Consider the following 17865-nt stretch of genomic DNA (forward strand, 5'->3'; position numbering starts at 1 on the left):
CCAGTCGGGCACGTTTTCATACCGGTTATACACCGCCGGCTTTAAAATATACACTTGTTAACCGTTAATAACGAAGTGCCATTGGCCGGTTTTTCCTGTCTGTATAGCATGATATGCTTGTGACGCACTTGTCTTGGCCCTATTATATTTCCCCTAAAAAGAGTTTACTGTGTACAAGCGCATCATATCCAGACCCTGCTATACCGTCAGGAGGAGGTGCTCAACCACTCTCTTCTAATCTGGGTGTGAATGTTTGGTCGTGGTTCCTTGGCAAATACCCTTGATAAGAGTACAAAATACCGCTTTTAAGTTGTATTTAAGTGGGTGATCGACGTCAAGGCGAGACACGTGTTGTGATCTTGTGATCATGGAATACGTTACTACAAAGCAACACTGATAAAACTATTTTGATATTGCACAAAGAAGGTTTATAGGTTTAACGCCACTTGGCAACAGCAAGAGATATTCATTCGTCCTGAATGAAAGTCATTGATTGCAATAAACACATTGGTGAAATTCCGTGGCCAAATATCACGGTTGTTTTGAGTCTCATATAATAGCAAGGACACCTTGGAACAGCGTAGGACTGCATTGGACGATCGCGGACCAAATAGCCGCCAAGACGGAGCCTAGTACGATTGTGTCTTTCATTCTCGGCGTCGTGTAACGAAGAGGAGAGTGGATTTGTGAGATCTTGCCATGGAATTGCTGCTGAGACCGCGGTATCTCTTGCTGGCTTTGTTCACGATAGTGGCGTTAACATCAGGTGAGTAATTAGTGACAGAATTCGTTTTGAATAACCAGACCCGGATCAAAATTAGTGCTTTCAGTTCAGTTTGTCTCGAAGGTTAAAACGTCAAACATGTCAGGTTGTCCAAACAAGATAATGCCAACGTTGGTGTCAAAATTGGTTTTGAACAACGGCCGGTGTAGAAGTTTAAAATGTCCTAGGATAAAATGTCCGGGAACAAAGGATTCTATTATGCGCTGAGATATTGACGGTCATTGCCTCTATAGAACCATATGCCATAATCTGTCAGAATACAATAGGCCCGGACACTTTTTCTAGGGGGGACACTTTTTACTTTTACACCGGGTCTTGATCTAATTAAAATTGGGGTTTTATGTTACTAGTTCAGTTCGAAAAATGTCAGATTCTACTGATGTTTCTCGCGGTGACTAGAGAATAGGCATAGGTTCGTAAGCCTTATGAGGAGCTATGAACGACCAGAGTCTTTCAAAAAAACTTTATTTAAAAGACACTGGAAAGCCCAAGTAATTACGTATTCAGGTATAATACTATTGAAATTTATGTAAAGCAAAATCTTCCCATATTTTAAAAACTTGTATTAACCAAGATCACACTTGGGATATCACTGACCCGCGGGTCGATGACCGACACACGGTCACGGTTTGATGAGAATAGCGCAGCATACAAAAATCAGTTAGCTTCAAGATAGGCCTCACACGATATGAATTCAGATACATGTACAACGCATTCACTCATTTTCCCACTGTATAAATTTTGCCAGACAAAGAAAAATGGGGTCAGCTATATGAAAAACTAACAATTTTGAAAGGGGCACATATCTTTCTTCATGGACCGCCAGCTGTTTAGGAGTGCTGCACTATTATAGGCCTACCTACCAAAGAAATACAGCTTGTTTATGATAGGCCTGATGCTCGCCCACTCGATAAATTATTCACCAAATATCCTGAATATGCCCTCTGAACATACACGCTATATAATCGCGGCCTTATGCAAGACATATGACCTCAGATAATCGCGGCCTTATGCAAGACATATGTCTTGCATAAGGCCGCGATTATATAGCGTGTATGTTTTCACAGTCATGTAACGTGTCTCTCTTTGAAGAAGAAACAAGTCATTTCAAAAGAACGAGCTACACACAATTCACAATTCACGATGTCACTTTTCACCCTCACGGCGTGTCAGTTAACTCGTGAAAAATGAAACATGACAAGTGACAACGTGAATCCTATGTAACTCCTGCCCACTGGTTTTATTTCCTTCGGATCCATGATATGTCGAGGGTCTAAATATTATAGGCCGACACCGCCGCTACCACATTTTAACACACGATTACAGCACACGGTACAAGTAATACTAACTAAGAAACTAACTGTTTACCATAAATGGCGAGGATGGGAAACTGACTGCAGCGTTGATTCAAACTCCTTGAGCTTGCATTGTTGATGTGTTTTATACATTTTATGCATTTTATTTTCCAGACACACACGCCCAGGGCGGGTTCTGCATTAGTAACCTTAACCCTCTCATTTGCGCCGGAACTACAACCAGATGCTGTTACTGGACGATCACCAGTGGATCATGCTGTAATAACGCAGATTATTCCGCCACCAGCTCGCGGCGTGTCCTCGGCTACACTTCCCTTTACGCGTATACTTCCTGCTACGACTTGACAAGCACCAAAAATTGTCACAGAAGCACCGATTCGCGATGTTGCTTTACGGCCCACGGAGCGTCGTCGTCGTGCTGCGATTATACCGCGTCGAAGCACACGTCGAGTCAATACAGATTGACGGACCTCGGACCAAACAGCGCCTACATAGGGTAGGCGCATGCTTTTTCTATTCTAAAATACGTTGGTATATCTCCAATTATTGTTTCAAAGGAAAAAAATATTAGCTTCATTTTGAGTGCAGAGACTTTTGGTAACTCAACCAATACACTCCTGCATGGGTTATGAACCCAAAGCGTCGGGTCTATGTTGAGAAACGAAAACCCTCCAGGGTGAAATTGCGTCAAAATGACCTCGCCAATTGCTTGGGATTTGACTATAGATTTAGCTTCACCCTCGAAGATTTTGGAACCTCAGCTGCCGTGTGGTTACACCACGTGTACAATGATAACTTATAGGGTCTAGTGCATTGGACATTTTCGTCAGAAGGAGCTCCTTCCCTAATGATATATTACTACAATGAACTTGTCCGCCGTAGGGCATGTTTTGATAGTTTCTTGAACGTTTTTTTTGCAGAGCGATCGCTGGCGGTGCGGTTGGAGCGGTCATCTTCCTCATCCTCATCATCCTCATCCCGGTTTGTGCCTGTGCAGTATGCTCGGCCAAGAAACAGGCCGCAATGGCCAACAGAGGAACAGTTGGTAAGTTTTATAAACATTGTGGGGGTGCCGTACTGGTTACCAATCTCCCAATGGGAGGATAGCTAGCATTTGCTCCGCCAGCGGTAACAAAGGTAGTTACCGATGGCAAGGCTTGGAGATTGACCTGTTACGGGCTCGCCGGAAACCTTTTTTTTTATTGGTTGAAATCATTCAGTGAAGAACAAGGAGCACATTTCAAATAGTCTCTAAAATTCGCTTCGCTACTTTGAAGTATTTTTTTTTAATAACAATGTTAGAATGAGGTCAAAAGTGACAAATGTTAACTTCTGTCAGGGGTCAGAACAGAATTGAAAAAATCACTTCATCGGCATCACGTTTTTTTTAGACGATTCCCTATTCTCTGGGTTTTTTTCAGGAGTGGCTGCCGTGTCCTACAATCAACCTAACCAAGGCTACAGGAACATGGGACATAATCAAGTAGCTCCTCAACAGGGCTACGGCCAGCAGGGACCTCCGCCGGGATACACCCAACAGGCACCACCCGGCCAGATGTACCCACCAGCTCAGCAATACACACCTCCTCAAAACCCAGCCTACCCTCCAAGTTAAAGGCTTTTGCCGTCAGTTAGTAGCCAAGAAAATGACACACGCTACTGGCCTGCCATTTTTAGCAGATTTACGATGACTGAAACAGTACACCTACATTGTTGTCTTCTCATATCTATTGTGTGATATGAATAAAGACTAGCAAATGCTTTTCTCTGAAACTCCATGTACATTTACACTAGGCCTTTCTGTACAAAATTGAAGTAAAAGCATTTGCTAGTCTTTATTCATATCACCCATTATATGACAAACCCGGCCCACTGCAATTCAGTGATCGGGAAAACTGATACATATTGTAATGCATGCATGTAGCATGCATCATGATCGACTGCGGGTGTGGCCTGGCGTTAGAAATAGGAAACAGTATAGTTGCACCAACAGTGAATATGTGAGAACGAACGGTGCAACCCTTTAAGAGTTCAACCAATGACTCAATTCGACTTAATGGTTTATCAGCGGACTGTACAAGCATGAAGAACGGCTATGGCTGTATGGACTGGCGAGATGTACAGTGAGATGGCAAGATACACCTATTGGAGATTTTATGTACTCAACCTGATTCTCACCTTGTCTTGTGTAGTGTAGAAGAGTAGAAAATATTATCGATTTCACTAAAATTCAGTGGGACATTTTGTCTCAGTAAGTTTTTTCTTTTAAGGCGTGGAGCACATTGGAGCACCTTAAAGCACCTTAGAGACTTTCAGATCGTTTTAAGTGTCATTGATCTCCTTTTCATTAATTTGGCACGATAAATATTCCTATATGGGCCTACTATAAATATGTTATATAGTACCAAATCATTTACTCGTAAATAATTATTTCGTATACTGTGTATTTTATTCTATTTTTTTGTTGGGGGGAGGCGTTGTCGGAACACCCCCGTTGCTGTGATAGATACATCAACATGTTTAAAGAGACAGAATATTTAAGGAATTTAAAAAAATAAACTTGCATTCTGTCACATGAATTCTGTGATATGTTCAGCTATGTCTTAATTGTGTTTGTTTCACCTCCGTTTTGTTCACGCATGCATTATCAGACAGTAAAATCTCAGCGCCTGCAGTCCCGCCCGTTGGATAAGGCTGCGCCATGGACCCCGGCCAGCCCCTAACATGGCACAGAGACCACCAATTTGACCCCAGACGCTGCCTATAAGTCCCCCGCCCCTTTAACTGCAAAATTGTGGACAAAACGCAGTGAATTGATTCCACATGGTCCAGTCTCTGGTCGCATATGGTGAGACCCGCCGAAAGGTTCGCCGCTGTACATACAATGCATGAGTATACAATGTAATGTGTGCATTGCATCTGCGAACTTTTGCAACAGATGCCACTATGATCAATACATGACCAGGAACATGGTGAGATGAAAATGGTTTACTAAGCGCGAATTTGCTGCTCTAGAAGCATGAACAAAATTGACAAGGCTTATGTAAAGGAGTGCATGTCTACGGTGGCTGGAAAGTGCCATCATTATTTTTTCCGGAATATTTCTTTTTTTTTAATTAACATTATTTTTCTTAAATAAAGTTGTTTTTTTAATTTCCGCCGCGTGGCGATAATTATTACCGCCGCGGCGATAATTATTTCCACCGTGCCCGAAATTATTTCCGCCGCGTGGCGATAATTATTACCGCCGCGGCGATAATTATTTCCACCGTGCCCGAAATTATTTCCGCCGCGTGGCGATAATTATTACCGCCGCGGCGATAATTATCGCCACGCGGCGGAAATAATTTCGGGCACAGCGGAAATAATTATCGCCGCGGCGGTAATAATTATCGCCACGCGGCGGAAATTAAAAAAACAACTTTATTTAAGAAAAATAATGTTAATTAAAAAGAAAGAAATATTCCGGAAAAAATAATGATGGCACTTTCCAGCCACCGTACATGTCAGGTATCTTTTCGTTCAGTTAATAACACGCACCATGCTTCGAAAGATCTGGTCTGATGACAAGAAAGCCGGTTCAAGAGAGCTGAGAGGAATACTGGCTGGAGGACACAAGCCAACTGCAAAAACGATCTGGCTCTACGATCGGCCTCTCTAGGACAGCCGACTCTTGTGCATTGATCGACCACTGGCGAAATATCTAGCGTGCATCTCATACTATTCGGAAGCGCCGGCAAGAAAGGGAGCGAATACCGTTTTGTTGTTCAGTTGGCATTACGGCATTCTGTGCATGGAGGAACTGAAAGTTTGAAATAAGTCAACAGTTTCAGGATAAATGACTGCTGTCATTAACCCATTGAAAATGTCATCATCGAATAATATTGACTCAGCTGATATTATTCCTCGACATATCAATTTTATTTGATACTTAGCATTTTGCCATCTGCTGGTGTTGACGGAATTAACTTAGTGTCGATCGCGTGCATGGCAGTTGTACATAGGTTTACTGAATAAAAGTTTTCATCAGGCCCACACTTGAGGCAATAACAGAACGTTGCCGCTTGACGACAACAACTGCTCATTCTGACAATTCCGGAAGCAATATCGATCGGAACTCACCCCCAGGGACTCCTGATTTGCTCGAATCTCTTATGAGCACGGATGCGACAGGATTTGACAGAATTTGACACTTTTGATTGGATAAAACGACCGGAAATAGCCAAAATTCTGCTTCGAGAAATCCCAGAATGTAAAGTTGGTCGAATTTACCAGCTTGGAATCTGTAGTACTAGTAGTACCAACCACCACAGGCTCGGATTTTCTTATAGGGCCTATAGAAGCGTTCAACTGAGCAAAGTAGAGACCAACTCTTACCAAAATGGTTCTTGAGTGTCCGCCCCTGTTTGCCAGTGGCTGGGTTCTCAAGGAGTGTGGTTTGGAAACCTGTCTTGCCGAGGAATGCAGGTAAGTCCAAAACTAATCATACCATGGCAAGCCATCGCATGATACTCCCATGTCATATAAGAAATCGAGAGGCGGAGTATATTGAAATCACAGGTGCCAGGATGGCCACAAAAACTACCTCTTTTATTCAAAAAACGCTAAGGATCATTCACTAAAACGTTTTTCTCGTCTTTCCGCAACAAAGGCTCTCATTGGTAAATGTCATTTTTCATTTTTGAAAAACCGCTGCGACGTGACATGACACTTGTGAAAATCGTACATTCTATATAGCCTATAGCGTAAATCTATTCCTTTATTTCAGACTAGATGGCGGGTTTGTGGTAGGCATATTCGCAGCTATCATTATCATCACTGTGGGAATATTCGGTTGCTATTTGCTGTTTCTGAACTCAAAAGAGAAGAAGGAAAACCAGAGGAAAGCTAATGGGCCGCGGATGCCTCGGCCGCAGAAAAAGGGAGTTTTTGTTTAAATTGCTTGTTGGAGTAGGACGCGTGCCTCGACCCCCAGGAAATAGTCTCGGATTTTTCATTGGTTGTGTTGTGTTGTGTAGTACAGTAAAGTTTATTGTCGGGTACACAGGTTTGTAACGTTAGCTTGTCTGGTTGTACACGACGCCAATAATTCTTTCTGTTTACTTGCCGGACAGAAAAAAACGATGTATGCGAACGGCGTCGGGTTTTAAATGGGAATGAGGGGAAACGACGATTAGTATTCAAGAACTAAAGGAAAAAGCTGCTCACTCCTTTAACCGCCCGGTGTGGCGCTGTTGTGACACTTGAGTCAGTATTTCATCTGCAGTCGGCCTATTTTCGATATCACGAACAATGTCCGCCCAGTGAGGAAGGCATCCAGTCTTGTTCACTATTGACATAGTTACTGGATGTATTCTGTAATGGACAATTAATGTATTGTCTGGTATACGTCTGGCATACTGGCATAGTTTCATGGAAATCCATCATAACTAATTTTATCGTCATGATGTGAGACAGAAAGCTGAATATCGATTCGTCGTATAGCTGTGTGCACATCATTCATTCGCATAGCTTACCGATACTGCATGAACACTCCATGCTATACTCTGTGTATACATACGTCATCGGCGTTCATGATATTGGGATTTAAGGCGTATTCTGATCGGAGTTAATAGTATATGTATTACGGAGTATATTCGATAGACAATCGTCATGGAAGACAGATTGGAGATAATCAATCCGGCCGGTGGTCATACCGTTTGAGAGGATAGGCCTAATCTGTGAGCGGACACCCAGCTACTAGACCGATAGACCTTTTCGATTGGTACATTTTCTCATCAGTAGTACAGTGGAACCTCCCTAAGCGGACACCTCTCTACTAAGGACACCTCTCTATAACGGACACTAGTGTTGGTCCCAAATTTATTGTTTCCATTCAACTTGAGCACTCCAACCAGGATACTACTCTAACGGCAGTACTTGTCACGAACGTGTCTTTATAGTGGAGATAATCTAATCTAGGCCTACTACCACCTGGAGTAACTTTGTTCAGACAATATACGTCACTGATGCAAAGCTTGGCGAACTTCATGTATAGAACGTGGAAGAACTGAGAGCTTATTATCATTTATCATATGTTGTAGTGATTCTCTGAATTGCTGAAGGATACCCCATTGACAGTCGCGACTGTCGCGACGAAACAGAACAGTCAAAGGGATAAGCGAAGAGGAAGGAGGCCGTTGTTTCATCGTTTGCCATGGCATCTTCGACGTATTCTATCCAAGCCGTTACCACGAACATCATTGCAATGCTATGGATATTCTTACAAGGTAGGTACATGCACATGTTATAGTCTGGTTACTCTGAGCTAGTACATGTATATACTATACAGTAGCGGAAAGGTAGGCACATATAATGGGCCGTTATTGAGTACGTTTTCACAATTATCCGGGTTTTCAGTACAATTCCTCCTCATGCGTATCTGTTTTTCCCAAGCTGCAACTAAAACGCTGCCTCGTCATCAAGATCGCACTCGATTTGAAAATCAATTTTGGTATCTCACTCGGATTAGCCACACATGCAGTTTTTTATCATGGTCAAGATGTCACGTATTGACCGCGAAAGTCCCTGACACGTTTGGGTAATGACCTTCCCTCGTGCCGGAGGGATGTCTTCGCTGAGTGTTACCATGTAGTCTGAGTGTTTCCCCTACAATAGATCAGGCTTTGAAAGTACCAGTAGTTGTTTGGTTCGTTGTCTTCCTTTCCGTGAATAGAATAACAATGAGGGAAACTAACACTGAAATGTCGACGATGGATATTTCACCATACGAATCTTCACCTAACTCAGTTTTCACATCCTGGCACCAGTGGTTTTCAATATCCTCCGCCTCTCGATATTTCAAACTTATTATACGAATCTCAAGATGAACTTTTCATCGTTTCAGGGCAAGCTCAAGCAATGACTTACACGACCTGCACAAGTAGATCGAACAATTCATTCAAAACCAAAATATACTGCACCAATTTATTCTCCACGAGATGCTGTTACTCCAAATGCTGTGATCGGTGGGACTATTACACGACCTTCAGATTTTCTTCCTGTAAGTCGGCATATCGGCGTTACGACACATGCAGAAATGGCTTGTCAACATATTGTTGCAGAAGGCGTGAGTATACCATTGGTCTCCGAACGATCTTATATATACTCGTATCTCACCTATCATCTGAAAGTAACGCTTCAATGGGCAAAAAGTAGTGCGACCACGTTTCATCACGTTGCCTTGCGAGTCAGCGTTTATCATTAACACAGTAATTTCATCGCTCTAACCCCGTTTCATTAATCGCTACGAAATCGTCCAAAAGAGTCGGAACATGACGACATTCTCTTGGTGTCGCCAAATCATTGTCGTGGACCCAAACTGAACATTTCGAACAGAATCAGACTAACTCAATATTCAAAAACTGTCTTGTAGATCGATAAAACTATAGAGTTCTTCGTTCTCTCTTTCAAACAGGATATGGTACCTATTCGACATGTTGCTATTCTTCAACACCATGGTGGCAAACTTCGTCAACAACTGATTGGTGGTCGACGTCTAGTACCACTGACTGGGGTAGTGGTAGATCCAATGGACCTTCCCTTGGGGCGTAAGTAACTATCATCCAGCAGAAATTGCAATCCTCACTTGAGAACTCATCCTGAAATTACCAGTGATTATCAATATACTCCGCCTCTCGATATTTTGCCATACGGGGTAGGAGTATCGAAAACCTGTATCTCAGGATGTTGAGAACTTTGATTCAGCGCCGCGATCGGTAGAATTTGGAAGCAAACTTCATTCAACGACACATTTTCAATAATTTATTGGGGATGCATTCTTTCCGAGTTGTAACGTTGCACGATGTGTATCGCCACGTCGTGTGAAGATTGTGCGGCCACGACTGGATCTCGTCTATCTATGCGCCTCTAACTTGGAGGGGGCTATACACAATGTATCAAATAAGTATGTTACCGAAATAAAATTTCACAAAAAAGACATATTAAGATTCTTGCAATTCACTCTTACTTTCAGGATAATTGGTGGTGTATTTGGGTCACTAGTGATTATGGTGATTATCGTTGTGGTCAGCGTCATCTGCTGCAGCCAAAGATCTGCCAGCAGGCAAGGCCGGGTCCTTGGACGAGGTAAGGATTTACGGACTTTTGGTCCCAGCCTCGCCCCGAATTCACCATAGTTTGCCGATTTGTTCGTTTTAAGAGCCCATTGCGAAAAAAAACGAGATCCAGGGGGCGTGGTTGATGTGAGGTGATTGGTGGCATTGGTACAAACTTCAAACGCCCATGTGTAGGGCTACAACAAAAATATTCTTCCTCTTCTCCTGAAAATTCGCACAGCTTTAGTATATCGCCAAGTTTTGTAATGACCACTTATTTTTTGATAATTGATAATTTACTCTTTTATCAAAGCAATTTTGTGTGCATGAGATAGCAGGCTGATGGCTGTGCGCTCAGGATATAGTATTCACCATGTTCTGGCCCTGGTGCCGAGACCTGATCGAAAGCCCAAAATTCCTGCTTGAGGAATGGCGAATCCGGCCACCTGGCGGACATTTCATCTCGGTGACCACGCGCCTGGACAGTCGCTTGCAGAATGCATAAGATATCCCCGTCTGTATTTTTCAGCAGGGAATACGACGATTCCGATGCTGGCTGGCGCGCAGCCAACAACGACAACTGTGACGCATCACCCGTATCCTGCGCAGCAGCAGCCGGGTGCATATCCGAACCAATATCCTCAGGGTCCATATCCGTATCCACAAGGCGGGCCATCATACCCACAACAATCCCTGCAAGGCTCGGCCCCATACCCGCCTTCTACTGGCGTCAATGGACCTCCACCGCCTTACGACTCTGCCCTGAACATGCAAACGGGCTCTAGTATGACAGAACTCCGAGCCCAAAATCCGAGTGGAACTGTTCCAAGCGCCCCCTATCCGCAAGGACCTGTCGGTGGCGCCCCCTATCCGACTCAGCCGGCGGGGATGCCGCCTCCTCCACCACGATACTGAACGATTTTAATTTAATCTTACAGTATTAGTATTTGTATCATAATTGAGACTATTGCGGGGATGGAAGGACATGTACAGTTCATGCAGATTTTAGAGGAACAAGCCATCGGCAGGTTTCGCCACTCTTACGAACGGCGAGGTACGAAGGTCTGTTGTCAGCAAGTGCATGAGTTCATTTACGCAACGGCGGCGTACCTTCTGAAAATGTCACGGGAAAGAAACGGATCAGGGAACTCTTCAAAAACCACCGTCGATGTATTCAAATATACTTTGTACTGCGTCATTCGTAGCTGTTGGTGATGGTTGCGGAGCCTGCCTATAATAGGAACACGTGACCTTCTCCGAGAAGCTGACGGGATACGGTGGCTATAAATACGAACAATTGAGCATACATGTTATGTAGTTTGTACGTTTCCCGCTGACCTAAGTGCTCTTAAGATTGCCGCCTTCGCTGTAAAATTGCCATACATGCTTAAAAAGGTTGTGTATATATATATATGCCAATTCTTGCTGTGATATAAAGTGGATGTTGCTTTGCAAAAATGATATTAAATATAGTCAGGAGACAGATAAGTCAGATTAGGTTAGACAAAGTCGCCACTAGGGGTCTGTCCTGTCTGACATTACAAAAAATGTATATCAATTCCAAAATTATTCACACTTGTATATGAGGAATATAAAATTATTCTAGTCAAACACAACCCAGGCTGACTTTGTATATATATTGCTCAAATGGAGACTTCTAATAACATCTCCCAACTCCAGTCTGTAGTCCCCTCCCCTCATACTGATTGATCAAACAGATGGGCAGCTATTTTGCCTACGACCTCGGGCGTTGCAGTCTCCCAAGGACAGAAGCAGAATCATCAAGACCCGTCGCCGCCCTACTCCCAAGGACAGAACCCGTATAAACGCAACTACAGAGACCGAATCCACAACCACCGGGAGAGAACTCCAACGCCCAATTACAGGGGCCGGGGCAATACGACCCAAGGACGTCCCAGACTCCTCAACCGGCTTACAATCCGCAGCCGCCGCCTTATAACGTGTATGACTCCGTTGAACCACATCCACCACCGTATGAAAATGGCCTTGAGATGAAAGCTGGGGTGGCGGAGTGATTCGGTCAGCTCCAGCAGTCCCATCGGCACAAAAATACTAAAGGGGTTTATATTTGTATTTGCAACATAGGTGTACATTACCAGAACATGTCTCACAACCCTCGTCAGTGATGGTAATTCTCAGTGCTGCCATCTTCTAATAGCAATACCACCTAAACATCTTGTCTTCCACTGGATGGCTTCATCGTTGTTCTCCCGAACAGACTGGCAAATAGTCTTTAAACAACATCATGTACAATGACACTTTGTGGTCATTTCTTTACAGAGTTGGTTTTTTTTTCACTTCATATCATTGCTATTTTGAATTACATTGTGTTCCGTCTTTAGTATCCTGTCTCTGCATCTGCTTTCATTATTTTGTTGCCTTAAAAGAGGACAACGTTAAGTCGGTGAAGATTTTGATGGAGATCACCCTCACGAAAAAGATATCAGATTCACCATGGCAAAATCGGAGTTTACAATGCCCACCATGGAGAATAATCTGAGTTCAATTTGAATAACAAATTTACCTCCTCAATCAATGGGTCCAAAAGTGTCTTCAACCATCAGAGACCAGACGCTTTTCCGGGCGTTAACGAAAAATACAACTACCACAACGGACATGGTTTGGGTCGTTTTATTGTCTGGCATGGAAAGGTCTTTTCGATTGCACCACGAGTACATTTCGCGTAGTCGGTGAAATTTAGGTAATTATTGTAAAAAATAACGATATGAGGGTCAAAAGACTGTCAAATTTATCGTTTAAGTTGTTTAACAGTATATCGAGAATGTGTTGTTCTATTCTAGAGCCAGTGATGTTTTGTAAAATATGGCTCAAGGTGCTTTTTCGGCAAGTTCCTTCGTTTGCCCGGCCCCGCTCGTTTCTATGCACTGCCGTGTATTTGTAGTGCATTGTATACAGTTTCTATTGGTGGAGTGCTTGCTATGGTTTCGAATTTGAACTGGTCGTTATGGGTGTTGAAGTCCTTTCTGGCCTAACCTTAGAAGTTAACGATATATTAGGTTCACATTGTTCACGCATCCTAATTCTTGTTTTTGTCCAAAAAACTGAAAACAGAAGATGAGCTGGGCTGGACAAACTGAAACTTGAACTGCTTTGGCTTAGTTTGATAAACATTTGCTGTACTGCCAGTGCCAGTGAGTGAGTGTCACCATTTCCACTGCACTATGCAGCTTGAATTTATAATCCCCAAACACAAGATTATTCAGATGAAATATTCATGGGGTAGGCCCCTGCCCAAGCCAACAAGCGAAAGTCGATAAATCCATTCTAGATGGCACAACAAGGACAAGGCGTTGCCCCATCATCCATGCCCATATATGGCAATTGTGCCTTTTTAAAGCCTATGGCTGTGCTAAATATGGCCAATGCCAGAACATGCAGAACAGACGAATAGCCACTACCTCCTTTCCCACTAGAAATCGTAGTTTACAAACGTTTCTGGTGAATGATAAACAAAACCTGCGAACACTCGATATCTTGACATATTTGCGTGAAAGGCTACAACCCACTTGTGAATGGTTTCTGAATTCAGCGACGTTGGAATGATACCTGCATGTCAATTGGCAGATAGCCGTAGGTTCCAAATAAATAAACATTCTCATGACCAATGGTCCCGAAAGTTTCTTTTTTCAGAAACGTTAGTTTATCGGAAACATTTGTTAATGAGCCCAGCGGTGACCATTTTGGAATCGACTTTGTGAAAAATAATGGGCTTCCCAAGTTGGTGAGACACTTAACTGCAGACAGCAACCCCCTTATCATCCACCCAAAAGTCAGAAAATATTTTGATAAAGCGTCTTGCCTGAGATACGCCACCTTGGGTCGGGAACATGGCTGTTCTTATAGCACATCTCCAGGTGGTGAGCACAATGGCCCCCAGTCGTTTCATGGTTGCTCTTCCAGTCCAGCAAGAAGTTGGTATTAATTGGAAATGTGAGGCCCAGCAATGTTGCATCATTTCCGATGGGGAGGTTTGTAGATGTTAACCACCCAACACACCAATGCATGCATGCTATAGTAGCTAGCTAACCGTCCTGAATGCTAGTAGACGCTACTGAGCAGGAGATCACCAGAATGGCAATTTTCTGTTGTCATGCTGATTGAGGCCATGAAATAAATTTTTAGATTGATAATGACAATACATCACTGTCCTCTCCAATTTATGCCTCTGCCCCAATCATTGATTTGAAAAATCGAGATGAATTCCCATGCGTACCAAATTTTTCAATAGTGATGTAATGAAAAATCTAAAAGTTTAGTTCTATAAATTTATGCGGGTATGACCTGCTGCCTTATAATCAATCGAACACAGAAGAAGAATCCTGATTATATGAAATTTGAAGAATGTTGAGAATTCATGTTCTGATTCTCCAGGGTGGTGATCGTCTTTTTTTGCCAAGTCAGAATTTTTGAGGCAATGATGCAAAACAGGAGGGCAGCGCTGGTATTGTCTCTGATGCCGTCGCCAGTGTTTATCTGTGGCCACTGACTGTGAATAACAGTACCACGAGTAGCATATCGCACTCGACGCAAATTGCGATCAAACGAGGCATACTTTTTGGCAAATTTTTTCCTCCTGGTGTATGGAGGATTTTTCGATTGTGGCCTGCTGACTATTTGAATCCTGTGGTAATTGATTGCCGTAATCGCCTCGGCTGTGCCAGATATCGTTGGGTAAGTTTCTATTCACATTCGTACCAGTGCATTTTAGCTGCTGTGGCCAAAAAATAATTGCAGTTGGTAACTAACGAACACGCATTTGGCTCAGCCAAATAGCACTGCAACGCAGTTAGCTCCAAGAAAATGCTTACGCCTCGGCTCAAAAGTAATGTTCTTTTATTACAAATGCATATGCAACAATTGTTCAGTGGAGACTTCAGACGTGTCATAAAAATAATTTTTTAGTAACCGTTGGTATTTTGCCATCAGTGTAACCCTTTCTCTTCTCTTAACGGCAGTACTGCTTCCCTGGAGAATTGGAACGGATTTATTTCTTTTTCATATCATAAATCGTGAATAAATCTTGCTCTAGCTCAACTAAAGCCTCAACAGGGAAAAGTTGACGCCTAACTGACTATTTACACTGTTTTCGTTATTTCCAGAAAACCCATAAAAATGGCAGATCATGTTGATGAAGACTTCAGTGGTGCTGCATCCGGAGCATCTAACACCTATCCCATGCAGTGCTCCGCTTTGAGGAAGAACGGTTACGTCGTCATTAAGGGACACCCATGTAAGATCGTTGAGATGTCGACATCAAAGACCGGCAAGCACGGCCACGCCAAGGTCCACTTGGTTGCTCTTGACATCTTCACTCAAAAAAAATATGAGGACATCTGCCCTTCGACTCATAATATGAATGTGCCCCATGTAATCCGCAAGGACTATCAGTTCATTGATGTAGAAGATGGTTTTCTGAGTTTAATGGCTGACGACGGAACAACAAAAGAGGACATCCGTATTCCTGAAGTTGCCACAGATATTGGGAAAGAAATCCAGGAGAAAATAGATGGTGGTGAACCTTTCATGATCACTATTTTGAGCGCTATGGGTGAGGAGGCAGCCTCGGGTGTTAAGTCTTTGAAGTAAACATTTAGAAAAATAAAGTATCCTGTCTGTTGGAATACAGACATTGACTTTCATTTAAAACCCATGGAAGGATTACTGGATTCCAAACATTTTTCTACAATTTTGTGCCATTCTGGCTAGTTGGCTATAAGTCTAAACTGTGTTTGTGGCCTGAAGCTCTGCAGCAGAACAATGCCCACTGGTGCCGAACGTTTGCTGTTTCAACTTGGGTTCAGGACGTCAATTGAAATTGTGGGGTTTTGAAGGAAAGTTGTATGAGCAGATGTGTCCTCCTTTGGATAACAATGAATGTAGATGTACAGGCAGAGAAGTTATGTTCGTGTAACGCAGGTGGCTCCACATTCAAAGGAGAACACTTTCATACAACATCTCTTACAAAAAAGACAAAGTGGAAGTTTTTAAGTGTAAACATTCTCATGAACCTTTTCAGTGTTGAAACCCCTGAATTAGTGTATACGTTTAGCACTCTTCCGAAACATAATAACCCAACTTCTAGACTGGACCACACTCCTACCTTCTGCAATGCGAGGTTGAGGATGCAAAACTGGCCGGGGGGGGGGGGTCAAGGGGTTCACACAAAGTCTATTGTACATTACATCAACAGGCTAGGGACTTGGAAACCCCGTCCGTTTTATTCGACTGAGGTTAATGTAGAGCTGTACTCATTTACTGCAGCTAACAGTTGAATAACAGAGAAATCTTTTCAGTTGGGGAAATTGTGTATTTTCTCACTATTGGTGGTTGGGGCTCGAATATCTTTTGGGATTACAGGTTCATCACTGTATAGCGTGCCTATAATTTTATTCCATGTTATCAAGACTATAATCATGTGCTTATATTGAGTGGGTTACCGTAATAATGTAATGTAAGCTTTCTAAAAAAATTGTGAGACGGTAAAATAGTTTGTCCAGTACAGTCCTAGATATGCTGGCAATGTACAGTTCTAGATACTAAATATATGTATGTATAACCATTATGAATATGTTATTCAAACATTAGGTCTTCATTGCGTTCAACTGAAGAGTCTCATCGCCGAACAAGATATGTGCCATATTCAACATTTTGGGATAAGTCATACCACAGCATTATCCTTATGATGACTGATCTGGCCTTCAAATCCACACCACTCTGGCCAACAGTAAAACACACCATTCTGGCCAACAGTAAAACTATTATGAAAAAAAAGTACAATACATTTTCTGTTAAGATTCCAAACTTCAAAGCCATTTTTCTCAATGTGACAAAAATGGATAAACAGTAGAATCTCGCTATTAAAGGGGAGTTCATATGACTAACGTTTCGGCCGACATTTTACATATAGCAAAAATTATTTTGGCTAAGATGATCATGTGTGACCCACCACGACAAAATGAGTTGCATGTCGCACAGAAGATGAGCCTAAAATGACACCAGGACATAATAGAAGAAATTGATATGCTCCGATTTTACAAAAGGCAGACAATGGTGAAATGAACAACCAGTCTGTCTCAACCTGTCAAGCTCAGAGCGACATGCGACTCATTTTGTCATGGCGGGTCACATATAAACCAAATTTCTGATAAATCCAGGGAGTTTTTTTGGTGAAACGGACACGGAGTTACCACTTCATCATCTTTGACTGGAAGTGAGTATCTATCGATAGTGCCAGGCCAGGCCAGGCATTTTAGCCAAAGGCGTTTAAAAAGGGATGATCATTTTGTAAGGTAATGCCCGTAGAGAGCTCTGTTGGCCAGTGCTTTTGCTACCATCTCTTAACAGTTTGCATTCATTTTGTCCTGTAAATTGTCATATAAAGTAACTTGAAATGACATCTGAGATTCGTTGTTTTGTCTTGTTGTTCATTTTCTTGAAGTTATGCACTTTCCAATGTATCAGGAAGTAGAGGAGTTTACCTGCCTCGCGCTGGTCTCTATGCCGTTGGAGTTTGAAGTACTTGGAGTGAGCAGACGTTGGGAACAAAATGTCTGCTACTGCATTGGCGGACTGCACTCAGTCATGCACTCCTAGTCATGCATGATGATATTTCTTTTGTGAATCTTTC

The 17865-nt window shown here is 42.7% G+C and overlaps 3 protein-coding genes across 4 annotated transcripts; all 3 read left to right on the plus strand.

Moving 5' to 3' along the window:
• The first annotated feature begins 348 nt into the window (after window positions 1-348).
• On the plus strand, window positions 349-4707 carry LOC135502160 (uncharacterized). The gene is made up of 4 exons (XM_064794787.1): window positions 349-766; window positions 2254-2596; window positions 3021-3145; window positions 3522-4707. Exons 1-4 carry the CDS (start codon window positions 700-702, stop codon window positions 3713-3715), a joined length of 729 nt encoding a protein of 242 aa, XP_064650857.1. The 5' UTR covers window positions 349-699; the 3' UTR covers window positions 3716-4707.
• Window positions 4708-5621: 914 nt separating this feature from the next.
• On the plus strand, window positions 5622-11812 carry LOC135502149 (ejaculatory bulb-specific protein 1-like). 2 transcript variants are annotated; one of them, XM_064794775.1, is made up of 6 exons: window positions 5622-6567; window positions 6869-8369; window positions 8987-9208; window positions 9557-9689; window positions 10115-10227; window positions 10729-11812. In XM_064794775.1, exons 2-6 carry the CDS (start codon window positions 8297-8299, stop codon window positions 11109-11111), a joined length of 924 nt encoding a protein of 307 aa, XP_064650845.1. In that variant the 5' UTR covers window positions 5622-6567; window positions 6869-8296; the 3' UTR covers window positions 11112-11812. The 2 variants fall into 2 exon arrangements, with proteins under 2 accessions (XP_064650845.1, XP_064650844.1); XM_064794774.1 differs by having other exon boundaries at window positions 5625-6567; window positions 10726-11812.
• A 1050-nt stretch (window positions 11813-12862) lies between these two features.
• On the plus strand, window positions 12863-17639 carry LOC135502175 (eukaryotic translation initiation factor 5A-1-like). The gene is made up of 2 exons (XM_064794802.1): window positions 12863-12918; window positions 15338-17639. Exon 2 carries the CDS (start codon window positions 15351-15353, stop codon window positions 15822-15824), a length of 474 nt encoding a protein of 157 aa, XP_064650872.1. The 5' UTR covers window positions 12863-12918; window positions 15338-15350; the 3' UTR covers window positions 15825-17639.
• The last annotated feature ends 226 nt before the right edge of the window (window positions 17640-17865 follow it).

The sequence above is a fragment of the Lineus longissimus genome, chromosome 18 (assembly GCF_910592395.1).
Source record: "Lineus longissimus chromosome 18, tnLinLong1.2, whole genome shotgun sequence".
In the NCBI taxonomy this organism is placed as follows: domain Eukaryota; kingdom Metazoa; phylum Nemertea; class Pilidiophora; order Heteronemertea; family Lineidae; genus Lineus; species Lineus longissimus.